The sequence below is a fragment of the Protomyctophum parallelum genome, assembly GCF_964188405.1.
Source record: "Protomyctophum parallelum genome assembly, chromosome: 18".
NCBI lineage: Eukaryota > Metazoa > Chordata > Actinopteri > Myctophiformes > Myctophidae > Protomyctophum > Protomyctophum parallelum.
This window is the reverse complement of record NC_139716.1, coordinates 12437300-12461763: the sequence shown is the minus strand read 5'-3', so window position 1 is coordinate 12461763 and position 24464 is coordinate 12437300. Positions and strand designations below refer to the sequence as shown.

Below are 24464 nucleotides of genomic sequence, written 5' to 3'. Positions count from 1 at the left end.
GAGGCCATGGTTCTCAGCAGGAAACCGAGGGATTGTGCAGGCCAGGTAGGGAACACACACACACACACACACACACACACACACACACACACACACACACACACACACACATACTCTTTCTCTCAGACTCTCTCTCGCTCCTCTGACCATTCTCTTGCTTTGTCAATAATTGTGCCATCCCTTCCCTTCCCTGGCACATAGCCCTGAGGGCAGATGTACAATAACCCGTTCTGACCTGAGATCAGATTCATACGAGGTTTCCACTGGACACACAATGGTCTGATTAACCCATTCTGACCTGAGATCAGATTATAAAAATGTCTTCTATGTCAGTCGCACTTCGATTTTTCAAAAATAGCAGATCTACAAGCTCATAGCGCGCCACCGAGTGGCGCGCTATGAGCTTGTAGATCTGCTATTTTTCAATAGCTAAAGCACGACATGATGCTAACACCAAAAAGGGTTCCCGATCAAAATGGTTTAATGGTTGTCACTATTGTTAAAGGCAACATATCTTCCCTTGACTTTTTCCCTCAGCAGAGAAGTGGCTGGACCACTTCTCTGCAACATCTGTCAAAGATTGTGAGGAAGATTTTACAGTTCAAAGTGACCAGGACGGTGTACATTAATAAAGATTTCTATAAAGTGCCAGTTTTAGCCATCTTGGCTATAGTTGTTCCATCATGGAAGGTGTAATAATGACGGCTACAGAAGATATAAAATACATTAAAACAGGAACGGCTATAAATATGTACACCATGCACACACATGTCATAAGAACATATAAAACACTTTAAAACAATATCACAGTGCATAAAACAAAGCATGCTTCAGGTTATTTAAACAAGTTGCAGTGTCAATAGTCACACACATTTAACCGTGATTTAAAATCTTACAATAAATGCCAGGAATCTGTAAGTATGTAGCCTAGTAATATACAGTAAGTATAGTACTGTTGTAGTAGTAGTAGTAGTAAAAATTAGCCTACAAAGTTTACAACTATATCCACGCACCGCTCATGGCAAGTCTCGACTCTTGACAATGAAAGGAAAGGTACTATGTTTACCCTGCAGGGTAACTGGACTAAGCTCAAGAACTTGTTTACAGCCAGGCCCTGCTCATAGAACATTTCATGGTAGGGGTTCAATGCCTTGTCCAAGGGCTCTTCAGCGGTGGTAATTTTAATGTGCCGGTCCGGGGATATGAACTAGCGACCTTCACGATATCAAGACCGCTCCGCAAACTGTTCGGCACGACAGCTTACAGTCAGATCTGTTATTTTGGGCACATATAAGGAGGCGCTCCACATTTTGTAAATCAAATGTAGCGGCCTGCAGTGGACTTTACATTGCACAAAATATCACACAAAATATGAATGCTGAATGTTCTGTATTCTGACAGGGAACGTTGGGTCAAATTAATTTCATGGTGTGAATAGTGTAATTTGGGTCAACTCAACAACATTATTAGCTGATCACAATTCTTCTAATTCTGATGGAATTCGGCTTTATGGTGTATTTACTGTAGATAGGGAGCAAACCCTCACTCAGTGGAAAGAGTTTTATATAGACGGACAATATTGAATTTATTTTATAAAGAAAATACAGCGATATAAAAACCACTCTTGATTCTTGGTGCGAATAAGGTCAAAATGACCTTACCTGACTGACTGCATTGCCCACAGCAACCCGATGTTCAATTAATTGATATGGATTCATTTATAACTTATTATAGAAATTCTCTGTTCAGTTATGTTTGCAGTTGGAGAGAGAGAGAGAGAGAGCTTTCAGCCTTTATTTTTTTATAGAGGGACAGACAGTAGGCTGACAGGAAATGGGGGAGAGAGAGATGGGGAGGGAGTGACATGCAGTAAAGGCCGTCCTGACAGTTAGATCAAGAGACAGACAATGAGCGGATGTGGAGGAGAGAGAGAGTTAGAAGACTATGAAGGGTGTGGGTTCCCTTCCCTGAGCCTGTATGGCCGTGACCAGGTGGCACCTGACGGAGTGGAATAGACAACACGTTGCATAGAACCATGTCCACAGAGACAGGGGGGACGGGGGACGACGACATGTTGCATAGAACCATGTCCACAGAGACACGTTTGATGAACACCCAAAGACAGAGAAGGAAATACATTAACAAAATGCTCATTCTGTTTCCCCACAGGCACCACGGGCGGTGCACGCACACACACGAGATAGTGTACGCACGCACGCACACACACACACCTCCAGGTAGGGGATCCAGAGAGAGAGAGAGAGAGATCAAACATGATGGAACATCGTCCGTTTTGTACAAACGCCAACGAGAAATGCTTTAATATTGAATGAACAATTCTGTTTTCGAGTCTTTCGTTCTCGCCTCGGCCGTAAATCTCTCTCCAACATCCCGACGGCGGTGGTCGTGCCTCTAAAACACATGGATCTCGGGGTGATAATCAAATAGTAATGGGCCATGATTTTCTATTAGCAGCCATAAATACGCCACATTCTGGTCCCCCCGCCCGCCGTCAACGCTTCACGCAGCCCAGGCGGCTCGCTGCTGCCCCCCCCCCCCCCGACCGCGGCCCAGGAAGTGAGGTATTCCCCGGGGAGAGCCTAAAGGAGATTCCATTTAGAGTGGTCGGAGTGGGCGCTCGGGGAGCTCCTTGACCCCTCGTCCCCTGGCCTGGAGCCTGTGGGATGACGGCTCTCATATACTTCCATCACTGGATGAGCCCCTGGGGTTCCGACACGAGCAGAGCTCTCTGATATGACAGGAGGACGCCGTAGCCCAAGGGCAGGTTCCTGATGACAGCGCTGCTCTATGAACGGGCATTGGAGGTGCTCCAGCGGTTGCAACCTAAGCCCCGGGATGGACGGGTGAAAAGGGTCAAATGGCAAGAAGGTTCATTTGTGAGACTGATGTCTACATCTCTTATCTTGTTTTTCCTGTCAGTTTACCATCTCTCAATAAAGAGGCAGAAAGAGACCAAGGAATATCTTTAAAAAGGCCTGGGCCGTGGCTCAGCGGTCCAGGCACCTTGGCCGGTAGTCTTGAGTCTGGCAGTGTGCCGCGGGTTCGACTCCCGATCCCTGCATGTCACTCCCTCCCCATCTCTCTCTCCCCCATTTCCTGTCAGCCTACTGTCTGTCCCTCTATAAAAAATATAAAGGCTGAAAGCGACAAAAAAATAAAATATCTTAAAAAGAAAACGGAATAATGTAATTGTAAATAAATGGAAGAGGAGGTCGTCGGAGAGAATACATTAATATCCAGGGCTGCACATAAGTGGTGCGCAGGTGCGCATGCGCGGTAAAAATTAAAAATGCGCTGTCAATCAAGCGCCGGGAAGCGCTTCTGCGTACCAACAGCTGGGGCCGCCCAGAATGATTATTATGGCCAGAATACTAGAAAATGTTGTGGCGAGAGCATTTCCCACCGACTGCCACTCAAAGTGGCTACTGGCCCAATCACAGCGCGTCCTTACTCATAAGGGGGAGGATCCATGCTTCTTTCTGAGTGCTAGGAGCCTGGGAGGAGGCGGAGGGCGGTTGACAGGAAAACCTTACACAAATAGTTTCGTCTTCTCTTCTCCGTTTCAGATAGCAAACTACTGTAGTCCCCGGTGTAAAAGGTCATGCTTTGGATGCTTTGCACTCTTCCCATTTGCCGCTGTGCTTGTGTTTGTTTTCCGGCTGTTGGAGTAGCATGGTTGCTCGTGTGCGATGCCGTCTCAAAACCCGAATCCGAGGCAGAAACCATATTAGCGTCTATCACAGCCTAGGCACCGGCCACCGACTTTTTACGGGTACTAAGGTTTTAGTTCCGACATAGTGGAGTGGGAAGAGTTTAAAGCATTGCGGACTGGCACTGCTGCTGCCCAACATGAACACCGTGTCTCGACATACTGTCCCTTATTATCGTAAAGTCGGGTAGTGTACACTGTTTATTTTTTTCACAGAGGAGCCATGTGTGTGTGTCTGACTGTCTGACTACGTACGTCGCCTCATCTAAAAACAAAAGGGAACTAGGGAAGCCTGATGTATGATTCGCCGTACGATGTGTCGCATGTTAAAAAAATAGCTGATCTGCAAGCTCACAACGTGTCACAACACGTTGTGAGCTAGTAGATTGGTTATTTAAATACAAAATAATACAAAATCTAAATATTGCTTTGATGCTCATATCATATTATCCTTAAGTTGTTAACTTGTTTTTATTATAATATGCATTCCATAGGGCTGGACCACACACATGGACCTAGATTTTAGCAAATTTATATATTTTTAATAATGGGATGAATCTACAACAAGAGCCATTCTAGGGCTAAATCTAGAGTTGCAATACCCTCCATTGACTCCCCACTCATCCAATAAATATTGTTTTGCTATAAGTTATTCATCCCTCTTTTATCCATCCGGCGAGACGGGTCGCCGCATTTTAGGAGCACCAAGCAACTCCTCCAGGTGCTCTTCTGAGTACTAGACCAAAAAAGTTGTGTGCAGCCCTGTTAATATCAGTATATATCAATGTGTGAAATCATTGACCTCTGCAATAAAATGTAGAAAAGAGAAACAAGCTGCCATGGGATTAGAACTCTGTACCCTTGACCTCTCTCTCTCTCTGTCTCTCACCCTCTTTGGCATCCATTTCTACACCTCTCTCTCTCTGTCTCTCTCTCTCTCTCTCTCTGTCTCTCACCCTCTTTGGCATCCATTTCTACACCTCTCTCTCTGTCTCTCTCTGTCTCTCACCCTCTTTGGCATCCATTTCTACACCTCTCTCTCTCTCTCTCTCTCTCTGTCTCTCTCTCTCTGTCTCTCACCCTCTTTGACATCCATTTCTACACCTGTCTCTCTCTCTCTCTCTGTCTCTCACCCTCTTTGGCATCCATTTCTACACCTCTCTCTCTCTCTCTCTCTCTCTCTCTCTCTGTCTCTCTCTCTCTGTCTCTCACCCTCTTTGGCATCCATTTCTACACCTCTCTCTCTCTCTCTCTCTCTCTCTCTCTCTCTCTCTCTGTCTCTCTCTCTGTCTCTCACCCTCTTTGGCATCCATTTCTACACCTCTCTCTCTCTCTCTCTCTCTCTCTCTCTCTGTCTCTCTCTCTCTGTCTCTCACCCTCTTTGGCATCCATTTCTACACCTCTCTCTCTCTCTCTCTCTCTCTCTGTCTCTCTCTCTCTGTCTCTCACCCTCTTTGGCATCCATTTCTACACCTCTCTCTCTGTCTCTGTCTCTGTCTCTGTCTCTGTCTCTGTCTCTGTCTCTGTCTCTGTCTCTGTCTCTGTCTCTGTCTCTGTCTCTCTCTCTCTCTCTCTCTCTCTCTCTCTCTCTCTCTCTCTCCCCCTCACTCTCTCTGTCTCTCACCCTCTTTGGCATCCATTTCTACACCTCTCTCCCTCCCTCCTCACCAAGGCCAGTCTTCATCATGGCCCCTCTCACAGCCCACTCATCCGTAGGCCCTATCCATCACCTTCATATGGAGGGGAGGGAGAGAGGAGGGAGGGAGAGAGGAAAGAGAGGAGGGAGGGAGAGAGGGAGGGAGGGAGGCGAGCCGACACACACAAGAGAATGAGAGAATGAGACAAGACTGACAAGATCTTCAAAGCTGAAAAGTTTTCGGCAAGAGCAGGGGAGAGAGAGAGAGAGAGAGAGAGAGAGAGGGGGGGGGGGAGAGAGGGAGAGAGAGAGAGCTACATATTTTCAGATGGGGGGTCGGCGGGCCAATTACATATAATTTTGGAGGTCCTTGACATGAAAATGTTTGAGAACGACTGACTGACATAGTGTTGGGGAAACATGGGGTTTTCCAGAAAACTGTCAGGAGTTAGAAGACATTTTGTATAGAATCGTCCTTCGGTCTAAATGGGTTAAAGATATATTGATATAGTATAGTAGGTTGACAGGACAACAGGGGAGCGAGAGATGGTGAGTGACGACGCAGCAAAAGGCCGTCGGGATCGGGGACTTGAACCTGCGGGACGGACGGACGCGCTGACAGGGCTATACGTCGAGCCCGGAGCGGAGCGCTCTCTACACGCCAGCCGTCTGACACGCTACACCGCCCCGAACAACATGTTCTCTCCCCCCGTAAAGGGAAGATCACGGGACACGCGGCGGTCACATTCTCTGCGAATTAACCCATTTCGACAGAGACCAATTCTACAAAATAATGTCTTCTAAATCATGACAGTTTTCTGAAAACCCCCTATGTTTCTATGTCAGTCGTTCTCAAACATTTTCATGTCAAGAACCCCCCAAACATATATGAAATTGGCCCGCCGACCCCCCATCAGAAAATATGTTGTTCCCCCCAGAAGCAAAGATTTGAGTTAAAAACGATCACTCTGAAAGAATAATGTTCTATAAGATTTGCGCCACATTTTCACAAATTTAAAAACATAGCAGATCTACAAGCTCATAGCGCGCCACTCGGTGGCGCGCTACGAGCTTGTAGATCTGCTATTTTTCAATAGCTAAAGTATAACACAATGCTTTAAAAAAACACCAAAAGGAGGTTCCCGCCCAAAATGGGTTATAACACTAAAGCGACGGTTTCGAGGTTGAGAGGTGGTCGACGGACAGAACAAAATATATACAGTCATTGTTGTATTTCTGTTGTCTTTCTGTGTTTGTGCTTCGGGGGGGCTGTGACCTTTTGACAGGGTGATCTCTCTTGTGCCAGTCTAGTTCTGCCCTGCCAACGGCAAGGCTAGGACAAGAACAAGCAAAGCACAGTGTCCAGAATGACAAAGCTGTTAACGCACGTTGTTGGCAGACATTCGTTCTTGAGGGAGATAAGTTTTATTTTAAGCCATTCTGGACGGGAACCCCTTTTGGGAACTGCATATTTTGAGATGGGGGGGGGGGGGGGGGGTCCGTGGCCCAATAGAGATAATTCTTGGGGTCCTTGACATGAAAAATGTTGAGCACCACTGACATAGAAACATGAGGTTTTTCAGAAAACTATTATAGGATTTAGAAGCCTTTTTTTTTATTTAATCGACCTCAGTCCTAAATGGGTTAAAACACTGCACCTTGAAAGACGTAAAAAAAAAAAAATAATGCATCAAAGTATTTGTCCGACGCCACAGAGAAAGAGACAGCAGGTTGGCAGAAATGAAATGAAATGGAATATAATATATGGTCTGGCGCTTTTCCACCAGTTATGCCTGGGGGTCTAAACGTCTGACTATCTCATTTATCCCATTTTGGGTGAGAACCCCCTTTTTGGTGTTAGCATTATGTCATGCTTTAGCTATTTAAAAATAGCAGATCTACAAGCTCATAGCGCGCCACCGAGTGTCGCGCTACGAGCTTGTAGGTCTGCTATTTTTTTGACAAATCGAAGAACGACTGACATAGAAACATAGCTTTTTCAGAAAACTGTCAGGATGTAGAAGGCATTTTTAGAATCTGATCTTGGGTCAAAATGGGTTATATCCATCACTCAGAAATAACGAACTATATTCGTCCTACATCCATGTACCCTTAAATATTAATCACGAGAAAAGGATAGTGTAAAGAAAGGTTCAATGTTATTCGTGCTGATGTCGATTTTTTTGAATGTGCAGCTTTAGATTCTATGCTGTTTATTCTGCTGTTCGTTCCATCGGGACAGTGTTAGTGAATTGCCTTGCTTGCCTGAGTGAAGTGCCCAGAATTGGCCAAAAATGACGTTTGAATATTCCTTTTAAAACACCATGTGGGTTCGGAATGATTCGACGGCTCGAATGTCGAATGTATATAATTTCAATATAAAATAGTGCAGCCTATAATATTGCAGTGAAACTTTGTCTTTTTATTTCCTCCTGAATCGGCAGCGGTCGGTGCTGAGAAATGCTCTCTCTTGTGAGATCGATCAATTGAAAGATTCATAATTATCTTAACCAATTAGCTGCTCGTGGCGGAACGTTCCGTCAGAAGGAATCTAACTTCCAACCAGCAACTGCATCAACGACGCTTTTAATTCATCTCTCGTTGTATGATTAAAAAGCTTACGACTGACATAGAAACATAGCTTTTTCAGAAAACAGTCAGGATGTAGAAGACATTTTTAGAATGTGATCCCAGATGACGTCCACAAAAAGTTGGGAGTGGGACGGTCTGGAATCCTGTCAGGGGGGTAGCTTGGTAACCAGCTCATGCTCCATCCTAGTAACCTTTACATTGACCAAGCTTGGCTATTAAACATTTTCTAATTTCCACAGACCACTCTGTTTCTCCTTCTGTTTTCCATGTACAATGTGATGCGCACAATTGGCACAAAACAAGTAGTGTGTAATTATCTCTTTTTAAATTGACTGCACGAGTGATCATACCATTGAAAACACCTGTGATATTAATGAACACAGAATAGTCTGCTTGAAGTTTCAACTACAGTGCAATTATTTCTCATAACTTATGGCCAAGCCTAATTAACAGTTGATTGCCTTCTGCCTGCACTATTCATATTCGTTTAATTCGTCATTTAAATTTTTAATAGAAAGATCTGTGACATACACACTATCTCTTTTTTTTTCTTCTTTTTTTTAAGATATTTTTTTGCGGCTTACGCCTTTATAGATTTTTTAAGGGATAGAAAGTAGGCTGACAGGAAACGGGAGAGAGATGGGGGGATGACATGCGGTAAAGGCCGTTTCGGGTCCGTGAGTCGAACCCGCGGCACACCGCGACTGGATCACCAGTCCGGTGCCCAGACTGTTACGCTACGGCCTGGGCCTCTATCTCATTTTAACACGGCAATCCTGTAGTATTATACCCAGTCCTGATGGTGGCGGTAACGTCACCATTATACCGATTTTGACCAAATAGAGCGAATCAGGCGAATTCAAGCCCAGCACACACCGGCTCCGTCCGACGCGGTGCGACGCGTTGCCGCGCGGCGCCGCCTGGAAAATAGAACTGGTTCTATCGGTGCGCCAGGCGAGGCGTCAGCGCGCGTTGGACGCCGCTGGTGTGCGATAGGTTCATTGAAAATAATGGAGGCGGCTGTTTAGTCACCTTCCTTTCTATTTCCGTGCATTGCGGCCTTCCTTTTTTATTGATTGATTGATTTATTAAAGGACCACTTTTCAACCTTTCTTCATATAATACAGTAGGTCCTCACGATAAAATGGCACAATTTTTTTCTACTCAGTCTGTGTCTCATAGGAGGGCTGTGGGCAGTTTAGAAACCGTCTTCCAGTGACATCATCATTAGGCAGATTATTTTTTAAACAATGTTTAGATTTTCATTATCGTGAGAACGATGGCTTCCATTTTCGCATTGCAACTTTTCAGGACTTGATAGCCTGTAGTTTTTATTAGCTTGTATTCCCCATTGAAGATGTCACTGAAAGACGGTTTCTGAACTGCCCACAGCCCTCCTATGAGACACAGAGTAGAAAAAAAATGCTGATTATTAGTGAGGACCTATTATATGAAGATAGGTAAAAAGTGGTGAAGTGGTCCTTTAACAGTTTGCAGAATTACAGTACATTTCAAGTACAACTCAATACAACAACTGTTAACTGTGAGTGGACGACACCATAAAGCATTACACTTGTTTACAATAGGGCCCACCATGTTCAATTCATCAAAACAATTAGAGATGCACGAATATACACAACTATGTAGTCAAAACAGGAAATCATCATAGAGCAGGTTAAAAAGGGAAAAGAAACATATACAGTGAGGGGAAAAGGGGTGGGGGGGGATTCAGATTTTACAGAGGCCAGTTTAGAATTGCAGCCGTCCGTATAGGTGCCCTTTGAGAGCGGTTTTGAAGGAGTCAATGGATTCACATGTCTTAATGACTGGTGGTAGGGCGTTCGTTCCACATTTTGGTGGCATATAGGAGTGAAATTAATTCAGTCCCTTGTTAGTGCCGAATCTGGGTTGCACATTAGTTTTGTTGAACTCCCTCTGGTGTTTGTTGTGGGGTGTGTGTGTTGTTATCTGCTCCTCAAGCATATAATTAATGGCATGGAGTGAGGAAGCATGTTACTGGTTTATGGATTTTTGATGGCAATCTCTTGGATTAATTATGTGTTATGTTTCTTGTTAAGGTAATCAGGGCTCTGGTAAATAAATACCAAGTGTTCTAGCGGCATCTCCTTGAAACCCCCTGCCCCCCCCCTTCCCCCCCCCTAATCCATTCTGTACGGGAAACCCTTTTGGTGTTTTTAAGCTTTATGTTATACTTTAGCTATTGAAAAGTAGCAGATCTACGAGCTTGTAGATCTGCCATTTATTGGGAAAATCGCTAAAATGTGGGTGCAAATCTTTCAATATATATTCTTTCAGAGTGAACGTTTTTTTTAACTCATATCTTTGCTTCTGGAGAGGGGTCCCTCGAACGTTTTAATTTTTTCAGATGAGGGTCTGCTGAAAACCAAATGCATATATTTCTGGGGGTCCAGCTTGATCCCCAGAAATATGTTTGAGAACGACTGACAGAAACATATAGGCGGGTTTTTCAGAATTTCAGAATTTAGAAGGCATGAATTGTATAGAATCGTCCCTCAGGTCTAAATGGGCTAATCAATTCATCCCCGTTCCCGTTCCCTCGCCTCGCCAAAGACGTGCGGGAGACGATGTGATGGCATGAAGCTCGCACGATTGTGTGAAATGACCAAACGAGGGTCAAATGATTACAGTGATTGCAATAATAACCCATTTAGACCTGGGCACGATTCGACAAATTATTGTCTTCTAAAAATCCGACACAGTTTTCTGAAAAACCCCATGTTTCTATGTCAGTGCGTGGTTCTCAAACATTTTTATGTCAAGGACCTCCAAGATTATATGTATTCGGCCGCCGACCCCCATCTGAAAATGTGTTGTTCCAGGGACCCCCCCCCCCCCCAGGAGCAAAGATTTGAGTTAAAAACGTTTGCTCTGAAAGTATATTCAAAGTTTTGCGCCACATTTTCACGATTTCTTTCAAAAATAGCAGACCTACAAGCTCGTAGCGCGGCACCGACGAGCTTGTAGATCTGCTATTTTTCAATAGTGAAAGTGTAACATAATAATGCTTTAAAAACACCAAAAGGAGTTACCCGCCCGAAATGGGATAATGGCATTCTAAAACCAATGCGATCGCTCATCAAGTGCGCTGTAATGGACACGTATCTCACACTGTGCTCATTTTAGAACGCATCTGTGTTGTAAATTCATGGTTTCATCAGCACAGAAATTGGGTATTGGGGGGGGGGGGGGGGGGCAGGGGGGGGTAGATAACATTCACGTGCGTGCAGAACGGCCAATTTATTTGGATGAAAATGGTGTGTGTGTGTGTGTGTGTGTGTGTGTGTGTGTGTGTGTGTGTGTGTGTGTGTCATGTACAGTTGTGCACTCACTGTAATGACACATGCGTGTGTGTTCAGACGGCATCAAGGAGCTGAGTTGATTGGAGAGAGAGGAGAGGAGAGGGAGAGGGAGAAGGAAAGAGGGTGGGGGAGGGGAGAGGAGAGGAGAGGAGAGGAGAGGAGAGGAGAGGAGAGGAGAGGAGAGGAGAGGAGAGGAGAGGAGAGGAGAGGAGAGGAGAGGAGAGGAGAGGAGAGAGTACAGAATGCACTGGATGTGTTGGAGGACCCGAGTGGAATAGTAAGAGAGTGGCGATGCTATAGCGCTGTCGTCGACTCCCATTGTAACTAACAATGGAATGCGGAAGTGCTCATTCTATCTCAATGGAATAGTTCCAATGTTTGGAACTATAGCCCATACTAGGCACCCTCAAAGTGTGTCGCTACTCTCTTACTAGATTACTCTGGTGTGGAGTGGACCAGAGCCATCTAATAGAAGAGTTACGACATTGAGGGGGCAGAAACCGACCGCTGTTCATGCAGCCTGAACTGAGACAAGCTGGAGTTGGAAATACATTGTTTTCAACGAGGGGCGGCGCAAATAAGAGCTATTTTAAGCACATGTGTGCAACATGACAACTGTTTTAAAGTATTGTACAGTAACAACTAAAGTCTCTTTAATGTTTGTCTATCTAAAATAAAGGGATTTAAGATGATTAAAGCTGGGCTGTTGCCCTGAGTCCAATGCATTCCTGCCTATACTTCCGGTCCAGGACTTGGCCCAGTTGGTTGTCCCCATGCTCAATAGAAGTCTATGTAGGAGAGCCTCCATTGGACTGAAGCCACATGAAGTGAACACTGTTTTTCGTAACTCTGTCTATATCTAAGGCTCTGGTGTGGACACCCATCCAGTAACAGCAGACGGTCTATGGGGGCGGGACTGCGACGCTCTATGGCGGCCTCCGTAAGATACATGTCTCTCCAATGAACTGCAACGGCGAATGAGGCGTCTACCGTCAACGGTAAGAACTGAGAGCTGCCAGGGGCCCTCAGCCCCTCACCCACTTAGCCACTTTGGACCTCGTAAGGGCCACTTCTACATTCAATTAACACTATTGATTTTGCAGTGTACACTACGCACAATACACAGATTTTTGTCAAAATCTGTGTACATGTGTTCATAGCAGTGTTGTTTTTGGCAGCAAATTTTGATTTTAGTCATAGTCATAGTAGACTAAAATCTTATTATATTTAGTTCGACTAAATCTACAGGTGATTTAGTCGACTAAAATGTATTTTGGCGGGCCTTGATGCTGTCTCCTCTGCTATTTTCGGTGTGAATACTGTTGCGCAGCTACAGTATATGCATAAATGATGCTTTTTATTTGAGCACAATATTGAGAGAGCGAGAGAGAGACACTCACTCACTCACTGGTACAAACAGTGTCTGCACCAGTGACTCCCATCCCTACATGTGTACAAACATGCATGTGAGTGTAGCGTAATATGTGTACGACTAAACGTATGCGTGGTATGATTGAACACACACATACTATTCACGCATCTGTGTGTGTGTGTGTGTGTGTGTGTAGTGTACACATTGTCCATTGTTTGTTTGCGCGTGTGGAGAAAATAATTGGAAACGCACACACACCATATACTGCCGTGCACTCTCTCTCCTCCTCTGAGACAATGATCAATGATTGGTGTGTGGGCCTGTGTGTTATAGGGGTGCATGTTTACGGGGGGTTTTACTCCCAATACGTTCAAACCCTTACGGTCGGGGGGGGGGGGGGAGAGAAAAAATGATTTACTCCTTCCCTTTTAACCAAATTAAGACATTGAGTACGGGAACCCCCTTTTGGTGTTTTAAGCATTATGTTGAAAAATAGCACATCTACAAGCTCGTAGTTTGTAGATCTGCTATTTATTTTTTTATCGTAAAAATGTGGCGCAAATCTTTGAATATATATTCTTTCAGAGCGAACGTTTTTAACTCAGATCTTTACTTCTGGAGGGGGGGGGGGGGGGTCCCTGGAACTATACATATTTTCAGATGTTGGTCGGCCGCCAATTATTATATTTTTTGGGGGGCTCCTTGACATGAAAATGTTTGAGAACCACTGACATAGAAAAACATGAGGTTTTTTCAGGAAAAACCGTCAGGATTTAGAAGAACCTTTTGTAGAATAGGTCCTCATGGGTCTCAATGGGTTAAGCCAGGACTGGGAGTGACACAGAAACGCATGTTGATCTAGCACCAGACATGACGACGCGCGTACACAGAACGGATTGGACTGACAAGGCCCGTTTGGGCCAACCCAACTCTTGTTGATGAATTAACCCATTTAGACCTGAGGACGGTTCTACAAAATGCCTTCTAAATCGTGACAGTTTTCTGAAAAAAACCCATGTTTCTAAGTCAGTCATTCTCAAACCTTTTCATGTCAAGGACCCCCAATTATATACGTATTTGGCCGCTGACCCCCCCCCCCCCCATCTGAAAATATGTAGTTCTAGGGACCCCCCCTCCCAGAAGTAAAGATTTTAGTTAAAAAAACGTTCTCTCTGAAAGAAGATAACACAATGCTTCGAAACACCAAAAGGGGGTTCGCGTTCTGAATGAATTAACACGATTCCTATGAAGATAGGCCCTCCGAGTGTGAAAGGCTCATAAATAAAGCCAACGCAATGTTAATGTTAACGCCAGCATGGAATTATTTTGCTTTGATTTACGATAGCATGTGTTAAATGTTGTATTCCTTCAACCTGATGGAGTTGCGCGCACACACACACACACTCACACACACTCACACACACACACACACACACACACACACACACACACACACACAGAGAGAGACGCCTGTTTGATAGAATTACAACCTTCTGATCGTTTAAGATAATTGCGATCACGGAAGATGCATATTTAATAGTATACAGCCATCAGTGCATACTGCTCATGCGTCATGTACTGTACTGTACTGTACTGTACTGTACACACAGACTCTGCCAAAGATATTGGTAACCTTCCACCTTTTTGAGCGGTGCATGTATGTATGTATGTATGTATTTGGTTAAAATGGGTAGGGTTTAAAAAAAGGCAAAAGCATGCTCTGTTGCACTGGCCTAAAAGTGGGTCCTTAAAAACTGCTTCAACTTCCGAGATGTATGTATGTAGGTATGTATAGTATGTGTGTATGTATTTAAAAGGGGGGCCTTTTTGTAAAAAGGCCCAGCCCACAATACCTTCATATATTTAAAAATATTTCCAAAATAGGGTTACCAGTGAAGGGCAAACTGCCTATTCACTGGGGACTATGCAAGGCAGAGGCGTCCACCCCCCTGAGTCCAAGTTAGACTAGACCGCATATTGTACCGTATGTATGCATGTATGTATGTATGTACAGTATGTATGAGCATGATATGTCTATGTGCACGAGGCCTACTGTATGTGTGATTACGAGACCTCAACAGCTGCAATACCACTGATCCTAAGTGTTGCTTGCTGTTGAACTTCATATACTGAGCTCTGTAACTAAAGACAATAAACATATAGACAGTACAGTAAGAGTACAGTACACAGTGACGGTACAGTACGTCTGTCTGTCTCTATATATGATAACGAGGACTATGTACAGTATGTATGAGTACGAGGTCTCAACAGCTGCAAATACCGCTGGGTACAGACTAGAGTACAGTACAGTATGAGTACAGAGTACAGTACCGTACAAGTACATAATGGTACAGTACACTACGCGTACAGTACAGTACGAGTACATAGGGGTGGCGGTGGCTCAGGGGGTAGAGTGGCCGGATGGTGAACCGCAAGGTTGCCAGTTCGAACCCTGTGGGCTCCCCCAGAGTTAGTGTCAAAGTGTCCTTGAGCAAGACTCTGAACCCCTAATTGCTCCTGATGTGCTGGTTGGTGCCTTGCATGGTTTCCGCCGCCATCGGATGTATGATTGTGTGTGTGAATGAATGGGTGAATGTAATGCACAATCTATGTAAAGCGCCTTAGATAAAGGCGCTGTATAAAATAATGCACCAATGCACCATACAGTAGAGTACAGTATAAGTAGCTGGGAGTTTGAAATACATTGTTTTCAACGAGGGTGGCGCGAATATCAGCAATTTTTAGGAATGTGTGCATGTGCAACATGTACAACTGTTTTAAAGTATCGTACAGTCTCTAATGTTTACGTTGTACTATTACTAAACAGTATGACTGCGGAGTCACGCTAAACCCTGTAAGACTGAAAACATGGTGCAATAGATCATATCATGGAGATGCATGCGGTCCGGTACGCTCTTAACCCATTTAGACCTGAAGACATTTCTGCAAATGTCTTCTAAATCATTAAAGATATTAATTAAAACACAATAGTCTTCTTAAAGTGTCACTATACAATGCAATTATTATTTCTTACAACTTCTAAAGGCCAAGCTATTTTAATATGCCTTTGTAGAATAAAAGCCATGCAGACTTAGATAACATTATGGCAAAATGTCGTTGCATAAATGGTGTCACCAGTTTATTTATTTATTTATTTACAGACGCAACACAAGCCAAAAAACCCCCCAAAAATGGAAATAATGCAACAAACACAAAGTTTTTGTTTTATTCCTTAGTCAACTAAAGACATAACCAATTTCAACACTTTCCAGGAGAGACAGCGAGGTGCAATCAGGGAAAATGGTGCATTGGTTTCATAAAATGTAAGGTTATCAATATTTCTGACCATGTGTACTTTTTGGGAACCCCTTTTGGTGATAGCATTGTGTTATGCTTTAGCTATTGAAAAATAGCAGATCTACAATCTCATAGGTCTGCTAATTTTCTTTTAAATCAAAGAATGACTGACATAGAAACATAGCTTTTTTTTTAACTGCAATTTTCAAACAGACATTTTTAGAATCTGATCTCGGGTCAAAATGGGTTAAATAAAATAAAATAAACCCTACAGGTCTGCTATTTTTGAGAAATCGTGAAAATGTGGTGCAAATCTTTGAATATATATTCTGTCAGAGCGATCGTTTTTAACTCAATCTTTGCTTCATGGGGGGTCCCTAGAACAACATATTTTCAGATGCGGGTCGGCGGCCAATTACATATATTTTTGGGGTCCTTGACATGAAAAACTTGAAAAATAGAAACATAGGCTTTTCAGAAAACTGTCAGGATTTAGAAGACATTTGCAGAAATGTCTTCAGGTCTAAATGGGTTAAGAGCGTACCGGACCGCATGCATCTCCATGATATGATCTATTGCACCACGGATATGTCGACATGATGTCGAAATGAGTCATAGTTCTCTCTTTTTGTCATCAGTTTCCTCCTTTAAGTGAAAGAACAGTAGTGTCAACATATCTTTTGTATATTCGGTTTCAAAACAGGCCGTATGCGGTTACACTATAGTAGCTTTTCATGCCATTTACTTTAGAATCATATGATAGACTGACTGATCTTCTATTCATTTATATAATATGCAATATACGTAAACATCATGACTGGTTTGTTGACCGAAAGTTGCTCATTATCAACAAAGTCTCTGAGAGAGTGTACATATGGACCCAAATGGACCATTACAGGTCTGTAACTCAGAGTGTACACATGGAACCAAATGGAACCAAATGGTCCATTACAGGTCTGTAACTCAGAGTGTACACATGGAACCAAATGGACCCAAATGGACCATTACAGGTCTGTAACTCAGAGTGTACACATGGAACCAAATGGAACCAAATGGTCCATTACAGGTCTGTAACTCAGAGTGTACACATGGAACCAAATGGACCCAAATGGACCATTACAGGTCTGTAACTCAGAGTGTACACATGGAACCAAATGGAACCAAATGGTCCATTACAGGTCTGTAACTCAGAGTGTACACATGGAACCAAATGGACCCAAATGGACCATTACAGGTATGTAACAGAGTGTACACATGGAACCAAATGGTCCATTACAGGTCTGTAACTCAGAGTGTACACATGGAACCAAATGGACCATTACAGGTCTGTAACTCAGAGTGTACACATGGAACCAAATGGACCCAAATGGACCATTACAGGTCTGTAACTCAGAGTGTACACATGGAACCAAATGGACCATTACAGGTCTGTAACTCAGAGTGTACACATGGAACCAAATGGACCATTACAGGTCTGTAACTCAGAGTGTACACATGGACCCAAATGGACCCAAATGGACGTCACCGGAGGACGTCATCATGACGTCATTTGGCTTGCTGGGGTATAGTTATGCAGATGTTTAACAATAATTTAACTCTACCCGGAAGGGTCCATTTGGTTACCAACTCTCCATCGTTTAGCTGGGGAGTCCGACCTGGCTGGAGCCCCCTCAAGCACCACTCGTTGAAAACCACTGTCCTAGACCACACTGATTAGCATAGCTTTTGACCTATATTTTGTATTTTTACAAAAGTGAAATTAATTTGAGAAGCTTTTGCACTTTTGTGTCAGTTTCCTTTAAATTTAATTACTTTAATGACATGCCCAATGGGAGGGTTTGCCAGGTTGAAAATGGAACCCAATCTGGGCGCGAACCCCTTAGCATTATGTTATACTTTAGCTATTGAAAAATAGCAGATCTACAAGCTCATATTGTAGGTCTTCTATTTTTGAGTCTTTGAGGGGAGCTAGCCCCTCCTATGCCCAGCTTTCCGGGTTTGGGTGAACACAAACATTGGCTTGTGATTGGCTGATCACCCCATATAGCAATGCTTTGATTGGCTGAGCAAAGTACATATTGAAGCTTAAAGTGAGGACGCAAATTGTTATTGGCCGGCATGAGGATGTCTGATTGATAAGAGCTCCCCTCACGTCACACGGGTGTGATTTTTCTTTTAGATGTTTAGATGCTGGCTTGAAACCTCTCAAACAACTCATCTTCTTTAACCCATTCTGACCTGAGATCAGATTGAAACCTTGAAACCTCTCAAACAACTCATCTTCTTTAAAGCAATGTACACAATTTAAGGAAATGGCTTCCTTGGAATACGTGTCAATCAATAAATAGTGAATAAATACATAAGCTTAAGCAACACAATATAGTTTATTGTTTTATCAAGGTGGTACTGAACAGATCAGTGCAACTTTGTAGCAACAACTATAGGAATATATTCAGGATAGGTAGCCTATGAAGGACCTTCCGTATTAAAAAGACAATACTTTCAAACTGCACAATACTGCGTGATTAAAATGTGTACATTTGCGTTCTCTTTTTTCTGTAATTAATTAATTCGAAATTAATCAGTAAAAATCACTGCCCTAAATAAAGAGATTTTTTTGGGGTGAACTATCCCTTTAAGATCTTTCAACCTGCTCTGCTAGCTGAACATCTGAACAACATTATTCATGCATATTCATACATTATTTATTTTTTTAAATTTTATCCCACAATTTTGTAACCCATTTTTCACCCTGTGTCAATTATCTAATGTGATCCTGGGCTCTACACATCCTCCGCTAACCTGGGGAGAGCAACGGACTTGAACTCATGCTTCCTTCTTGCATGAGTGTCCAAGTTGCTCCTTTACACCTGACAGGGGGGAGTTTCCCTGGTTGGACGTAGCGCGTGGAAGGAACACGTTATTCCAACCAGTTCCTTTCCCCTCCATCAGGCGCCCCGGCTGGCCAGGGGGAGGCAGTTTAGAGACCAGGATTACTGCATGTTTTTTGTGAGGGTTCCTCCTACCCTAGGGGACACGGGGAGAACATGCAAACTCCACACAGAATACATTTTAAACATATTCATGAATATTCATACACTAAACACATATTACTCCAGAAATATAAAAATGTTCAAAAAGCATAGCATACCGTATGTACAAACTCAAAACACGCTCTCTGAGCTTAGAGCGGCTATTTTATAGGGACTCAAGTAGTTAAAGTTGATCCCAACCTGTGGGTCAGGATCCCCTGGGGGGTACCGTCCACAGATGACAGCAAATTGAAAAATACCAATAAAATAATTACAAAAAAGCACTTACTGCATCAAAACGAATGCAACAAACTATACTATAGATAGGAGGAGCCAACAGGAAGCACGCACATCTGCAGAAATTCTACAGGTGCTGAAAAAGAAATATACGTACAATGAAAAGGAAGGGTTGTCCGTACAGTTGTGCGGACATCCCTTCCTTTTCAACAAACTATGCTATAACATAAGAAAGAGGCAACACTTGTGAAAATTACTGATGTACAAGCTCACTTGTATAGCAGATGTACAAGCTCGCGTAGCGTCAGCGTACATGGCACCAAGCTGTGACAGCTTGAATATCTTCTATTTTTTAACGCTTGGATCTAAAATGACACATGCTTAAATTGGTTAAAGTGGTTATGGCTACAACAGTTTGTACTCAGTGGTCTAAAGTAATTGAGACTTTCACTGACTTTCATTCTGACCTGAGATCAGATTCTAAAAAGGTATTTTACATCCTGACAGTTTTCTGAAAAAGCTATGTTTCTATGTCAGTCGTTCTTCAATTTTTCAAAAATAGCAGACCTACAAGCTCGCTATGAGCTTGTAGATCTGCTATTTTTCAATAGCTAAAGCATAATGTTATGCTTTAGCTATTGAAAAATAGCAGATGCTTACACCAAAAGGGGTTAAGTACAATGTTGCTGTATTTGTACTTTGCTGATTATTTCCAATTCAAATACTATAATTATTTCTACTCCACTATATCTCAGATCCTAATATTGTACTTTTACTCAACTATTTGTTTTAGTTACTAGTTACTTTGTACATTTTTATTATTATTACAGTAACAAGTAACGTCAGCCCAATATACATTTCTATAATTTGATCTACTAGCTAACATTATTGTGAGTCTGACGCATTGAGAGCTTGTAGATCTGCTATTTTCTGACATTTGAAAACTTGAAATGATAGACATTCTACATAATGAGTACTTTTGGTACTTTAAGTAAATCTTAATGCCAGAACTTTTGTACTTTTACTCAAGTGCATTTTGAATTCCGGTCTTTTACTTGCAACATATAGTATTTGAATTCTCCAGTATTGATACTTTTACTTAAGTAGAAAGTACTTTTTCCACCACTGTTTGTACTTAAATGTTTGGGTTTATATGATCTTCACTACTAATTACTAGGGATGCACCGAAAATTCGGCCACCGAAAATATTCGGCCGAAAATGGCTAAAAATGTATTTTCGGCCTATTCGGTTTCGGCTCAAATAAGCCGAAAAATATCACCGAATAGTAGTAGTGGTCCTAAAGTTGTGAATCGATATAATTCAACTAAACTGCGGGAAAAACACAGATGTACAAGCCCAAAGTGCTGTGCATTGCGACGGGTAGATAACTTGTAGATCTGCTACTTCCAGCGCAGGAAGGGCGCATGCTTATGACGCTCTTTAAGACAGTCACTCACACAACACACGCAGCAGTCAGCAGACGGAATGCAGACAGATCCGAGTCCGACACAACTTTACTGCACACATCTGTGCTTTCATTCACGCTTCCATAGCCTTTTAAATCTTATTTCCCATCCACGGGCACAAGCAAAGTGATATCAGCAGCTGCCTTCCACCCGATCTGGATGGTGGTGGTGTTGTCTGACTAGGGTAGCTACTAGCTAGCATGGGAGCTAACATTAGTTTAGCTCTGGTCCATATCGTTAGAAGGAGTCCTCCTTAATAACACTATAGTAGCCTACTTTCAATCCGTTCCCCAACTAAACCCCTCACACTCGATGCGTTTACACGGGCAGACACAAAGACGAATGGGAATATCATTTGGAGCAGCTACACGTCTTTGCATCAACATGTTGCTGGTTTCCATTATAAATGAATCATAGATTATCCTTGCGTCTGCCCGTGTTTAGTTTCAGTGTCCACAAGTTCAAACCCACCTCTTGAATATTACTTTCCCCAGCTATCCCATTCCACTTTCATTTATTTTATTCCATAGTCTTAGTTTTTCCCTAATAAAGTTGTTTTTATTTGTTTTCTCATGTTCCCCTTGAAAAGCATCTTTAAGTACTCAGAGAAGCATTATATAAATAATATTATTATCACTATTATTATTACTACTTGTTTTATTGCCTATGATTATGTAGAAAAAAAAGCTCACTGCTCAGGTCAAATAGGCCTATTGATATGCGATTAAAATGTGATTAATTGAGATTAATTCATCACAAAGCCTCCAATTAATTAGATGTTTTTTTAATGGACCCATAAGTGTTTATTATTTAAGTTAGGTTTTTCCATAATCATGTATTTTGCCATAATCAGGTAGCTTTACAACAAAGATGTATTCGGCTATTCGGTATTCGGTTTTCGGCCAACTGTTTCCTATATTCGGTATTCGGTTTCGGCCAAGAATTTCCCTTTCGGTGCATCCCTACTAATTACTACTGTAGCAGAAACACTGAGCTGCAGTTTGATCAATGAAGTGAAAACCATCACTTCTCACAGATTGATGCCCTTTTATATGAACATAACGTATTATACCATTCTCCAGGGTCAGTCCAGTGAAATAACTCTGCACAGTCTCCATCGTCATTGGGATATCCACGGGCCCAGTACCTGCACAATAAACAACAATGTATTGAACCACATGCACTCAGTCACTCACATACAGTGACTTTGATAGAATTTCAATATAAAAACATGTTGAATGTCTCACTGTGTTGTCAGTGGTGTTCCATCCACCCACGTCCAGCTGCGCCCAGTCCTGGTCAGACCAATCCATGACTGACCAACACCACTCAATCCATTGATGAATACCTGATTATTTGTACATTATTTAATCATTAATTGTGTATCCAATACATTCACTTCTTCACTATAATCATGGAATTAGGTCACATGCAACTATGTGGACAATTTGAGCATGCACGCACGCGCGCGCACACACACAACTAACCTGTTCTTCTCTACTGTTAATGGCCACCAGATCAGCTCCTAGACTCCGACATTCGTCTCTACCTTCCTGCCATGATTTATCTCCAGTAGTTATGTAGTAACAGCTGCGTCCAAACTTCTTCCATCCACTGGGACACGACTTGTCTAAAAACATCAAACAGGAGATTTACTGATGGATTTTCAATGTACTGATAATGAACACATAGTTGTAATACTAATAGTAGTCAGAGATGTAGAGGAGTGGAGGCAAAACTATTCATCTATTATGGTGTTTTCTACTCCACACATTTACTCAAGTAAACTTTTCTGGTATTTGTACTTATTTTTACTTAGTTAATTAAATATTTAAATGTTGTGGTAGGCCTATGTCGCATTACGCGGAAGCGTGGATTGAACCCGGGGGCGGGGCTCCGTGCAGCCTACCGTGCCAACAGGGCTGAGCCTGAGCCCGATTAGCAGGACTGTTGCAGGCTGGGTCTCGGCTGCATGGGGGCTACACCTACTTCCTACTACTACAAATATTGTAGTTTTTACTCCACTACATTTATTTGACAGATTTAGTTATACTTTATATATTTAGATTATTAATATTAAATCTATTTCAGCAGCCATCCCCCTTGATGATGTCATTGGTAGGCAGGTTTCTGAACTGTCCACATAGACAAATTATGCCATGTTATAATGAGCATTAGTGACGCCGATATATTATATAAAGATGAGCTTGAAAACGGGTGACGTGCATCTTAAGAATAATGATTGTTCTATGATAGTTGTCATACACCAGCAGTGATGAGCTTACTCAGAATCTCTACCTCTATGTCCCAGATAATAATTAAAATATCAATGATATTATTTAAGTTATTTTGTATCTTCTCTCACCTGCTGTCTGTGTCTTCAGCTGGTTTACTTCACTTTGAAGATGGTTCTTCTCCTGCGTCAGGTCGGTGTTGACGGACTTTAGCTGGTTCTTCTCCTGCGTCAGGTCGGTGTTGACAGACTTTAGCCGGTCCTTCTCCTTCGTCATGTCGGTGTTGACGGAATTTAGCCGGTTCTTCTCCTGCTTCAGGTCGGTGTTGACGGACTTTAGCTGGTTCTTCTCCTGTGTCAGTTTGGTATTCTCCAAGCTCAGAGTTTGGTAGTTGGACTTCAGCGTGTTATGATCATGTACCAGGGTGTCGTTGGCCATGATGTTACTGCAGGGTGAACGATCTGCGAAGGACAGAAATGGATGATAAAGACAGTTATCGCTACTGTTCATGATGAGGTCAAGCATCTGTGGTGGAACACTTTATTTGAGAAGAAAATCTCAACGTTGTTAATTATCCTTTTTTCATGTGCATTGTCACTTGTCAACACTACTTTATTCATCATACTTTTCCGATGCATATCATGCAATAATACAAAAAGAAACAATGAATTTGATTACGAAAATAAATAAATGATAATAATAATAAAAAAGTAAACATTTTGGGTTAAAGCTGTGGTGGCCTTAATTGTTTCCTGTATGCATCTACCTTTGTCCAGCACCAGCGAGGAACTGGATGTGCGCAAGACTTCTGCTATTTAAACAAGGCCTTAATAGTTGTCACAGCTAGAAAATGTCAGGCAACAAACTCCATGTAATACTCACGCCCAGGCCTATGATCACAACCAGCAGTATAAGACACAGCTAGGCAACAAACTCCCTGAGTGAGTGATGTGGTAGTTTAGTGACATGTAATACTCACAGTACACAGCCTGGGCTATGTTGCCACCCATCAGTATAAGACACAGCATCACCACAGCAACAGCTCTGAAAGGCCTTCTCCCTGTTAAGACAAAAACAAGATAAGAGTAAATGCCGTTAGCTAAACCCAACCAGACCAAAGTACTTTGAAATGACCTCTAAAATACTTTTACACGTAAGGTGAATCACTTCTATAAATGTCCTCGGCCTCAACTCTCCTCGGTCTGACATTCTTTGTCAAGACTGAAAAAGCATAAATATATGTGACCAGTGCCAGTGGTTTAATATACAAGGGGGCCATGGTCATTTTTCAGTTCTTTACATATTATGAAACTGCACACTGTAACCTTTCATATGATGTATTGCTCATTGAAATTGGGGGGGAAATTAAGAAGATATGACCATTTGAAACTTGTTGAACCAGAATTCCCAAATTAGTGCATTCCCCCTTCAAAGATTTCAGCAGTGATCTATGACTTTAGGGGGCGCTGTTTTCCTTCATTCCTCCATTATTCAACCAGCAGTGTTGCCATGTCTGCTTATTATAA

General features: G+C 42.5%; 1 protein-coding gene across 1 annotated transcript; it reads right to left on the bottom strand.

Annotated features, from left to right (window-relative positions):
- Positions 1-1934: 1934 nt before the first annotated feature.
- On the bottom strand, positions 1935-24155 carry LOC310875958 (uncharacterized protein; the record flags this gene model as incomplete). Its single annotated transcript, XM_083789408.1, has 7 exons — positions 24106-24155; positions 23918-23998; positions 23070-23399; positions 22192-22334; positions 21952-22052; positions 21777-21851; positions 1935-1998 (listed from the first exon to the last, which is right to left on the bottom strand). Exons 2-7 carry the CDS (start codon positions 23964-23966, stop codon positions 1935-1937), a joined length of 762 nt encoding a protein of 253 aa, XP_083645534.1. The 5' UTR covers positions 23967-23998; positions 24106-24155.
- Positions 24156-24464: the final 309 nt, after the last annotated feature.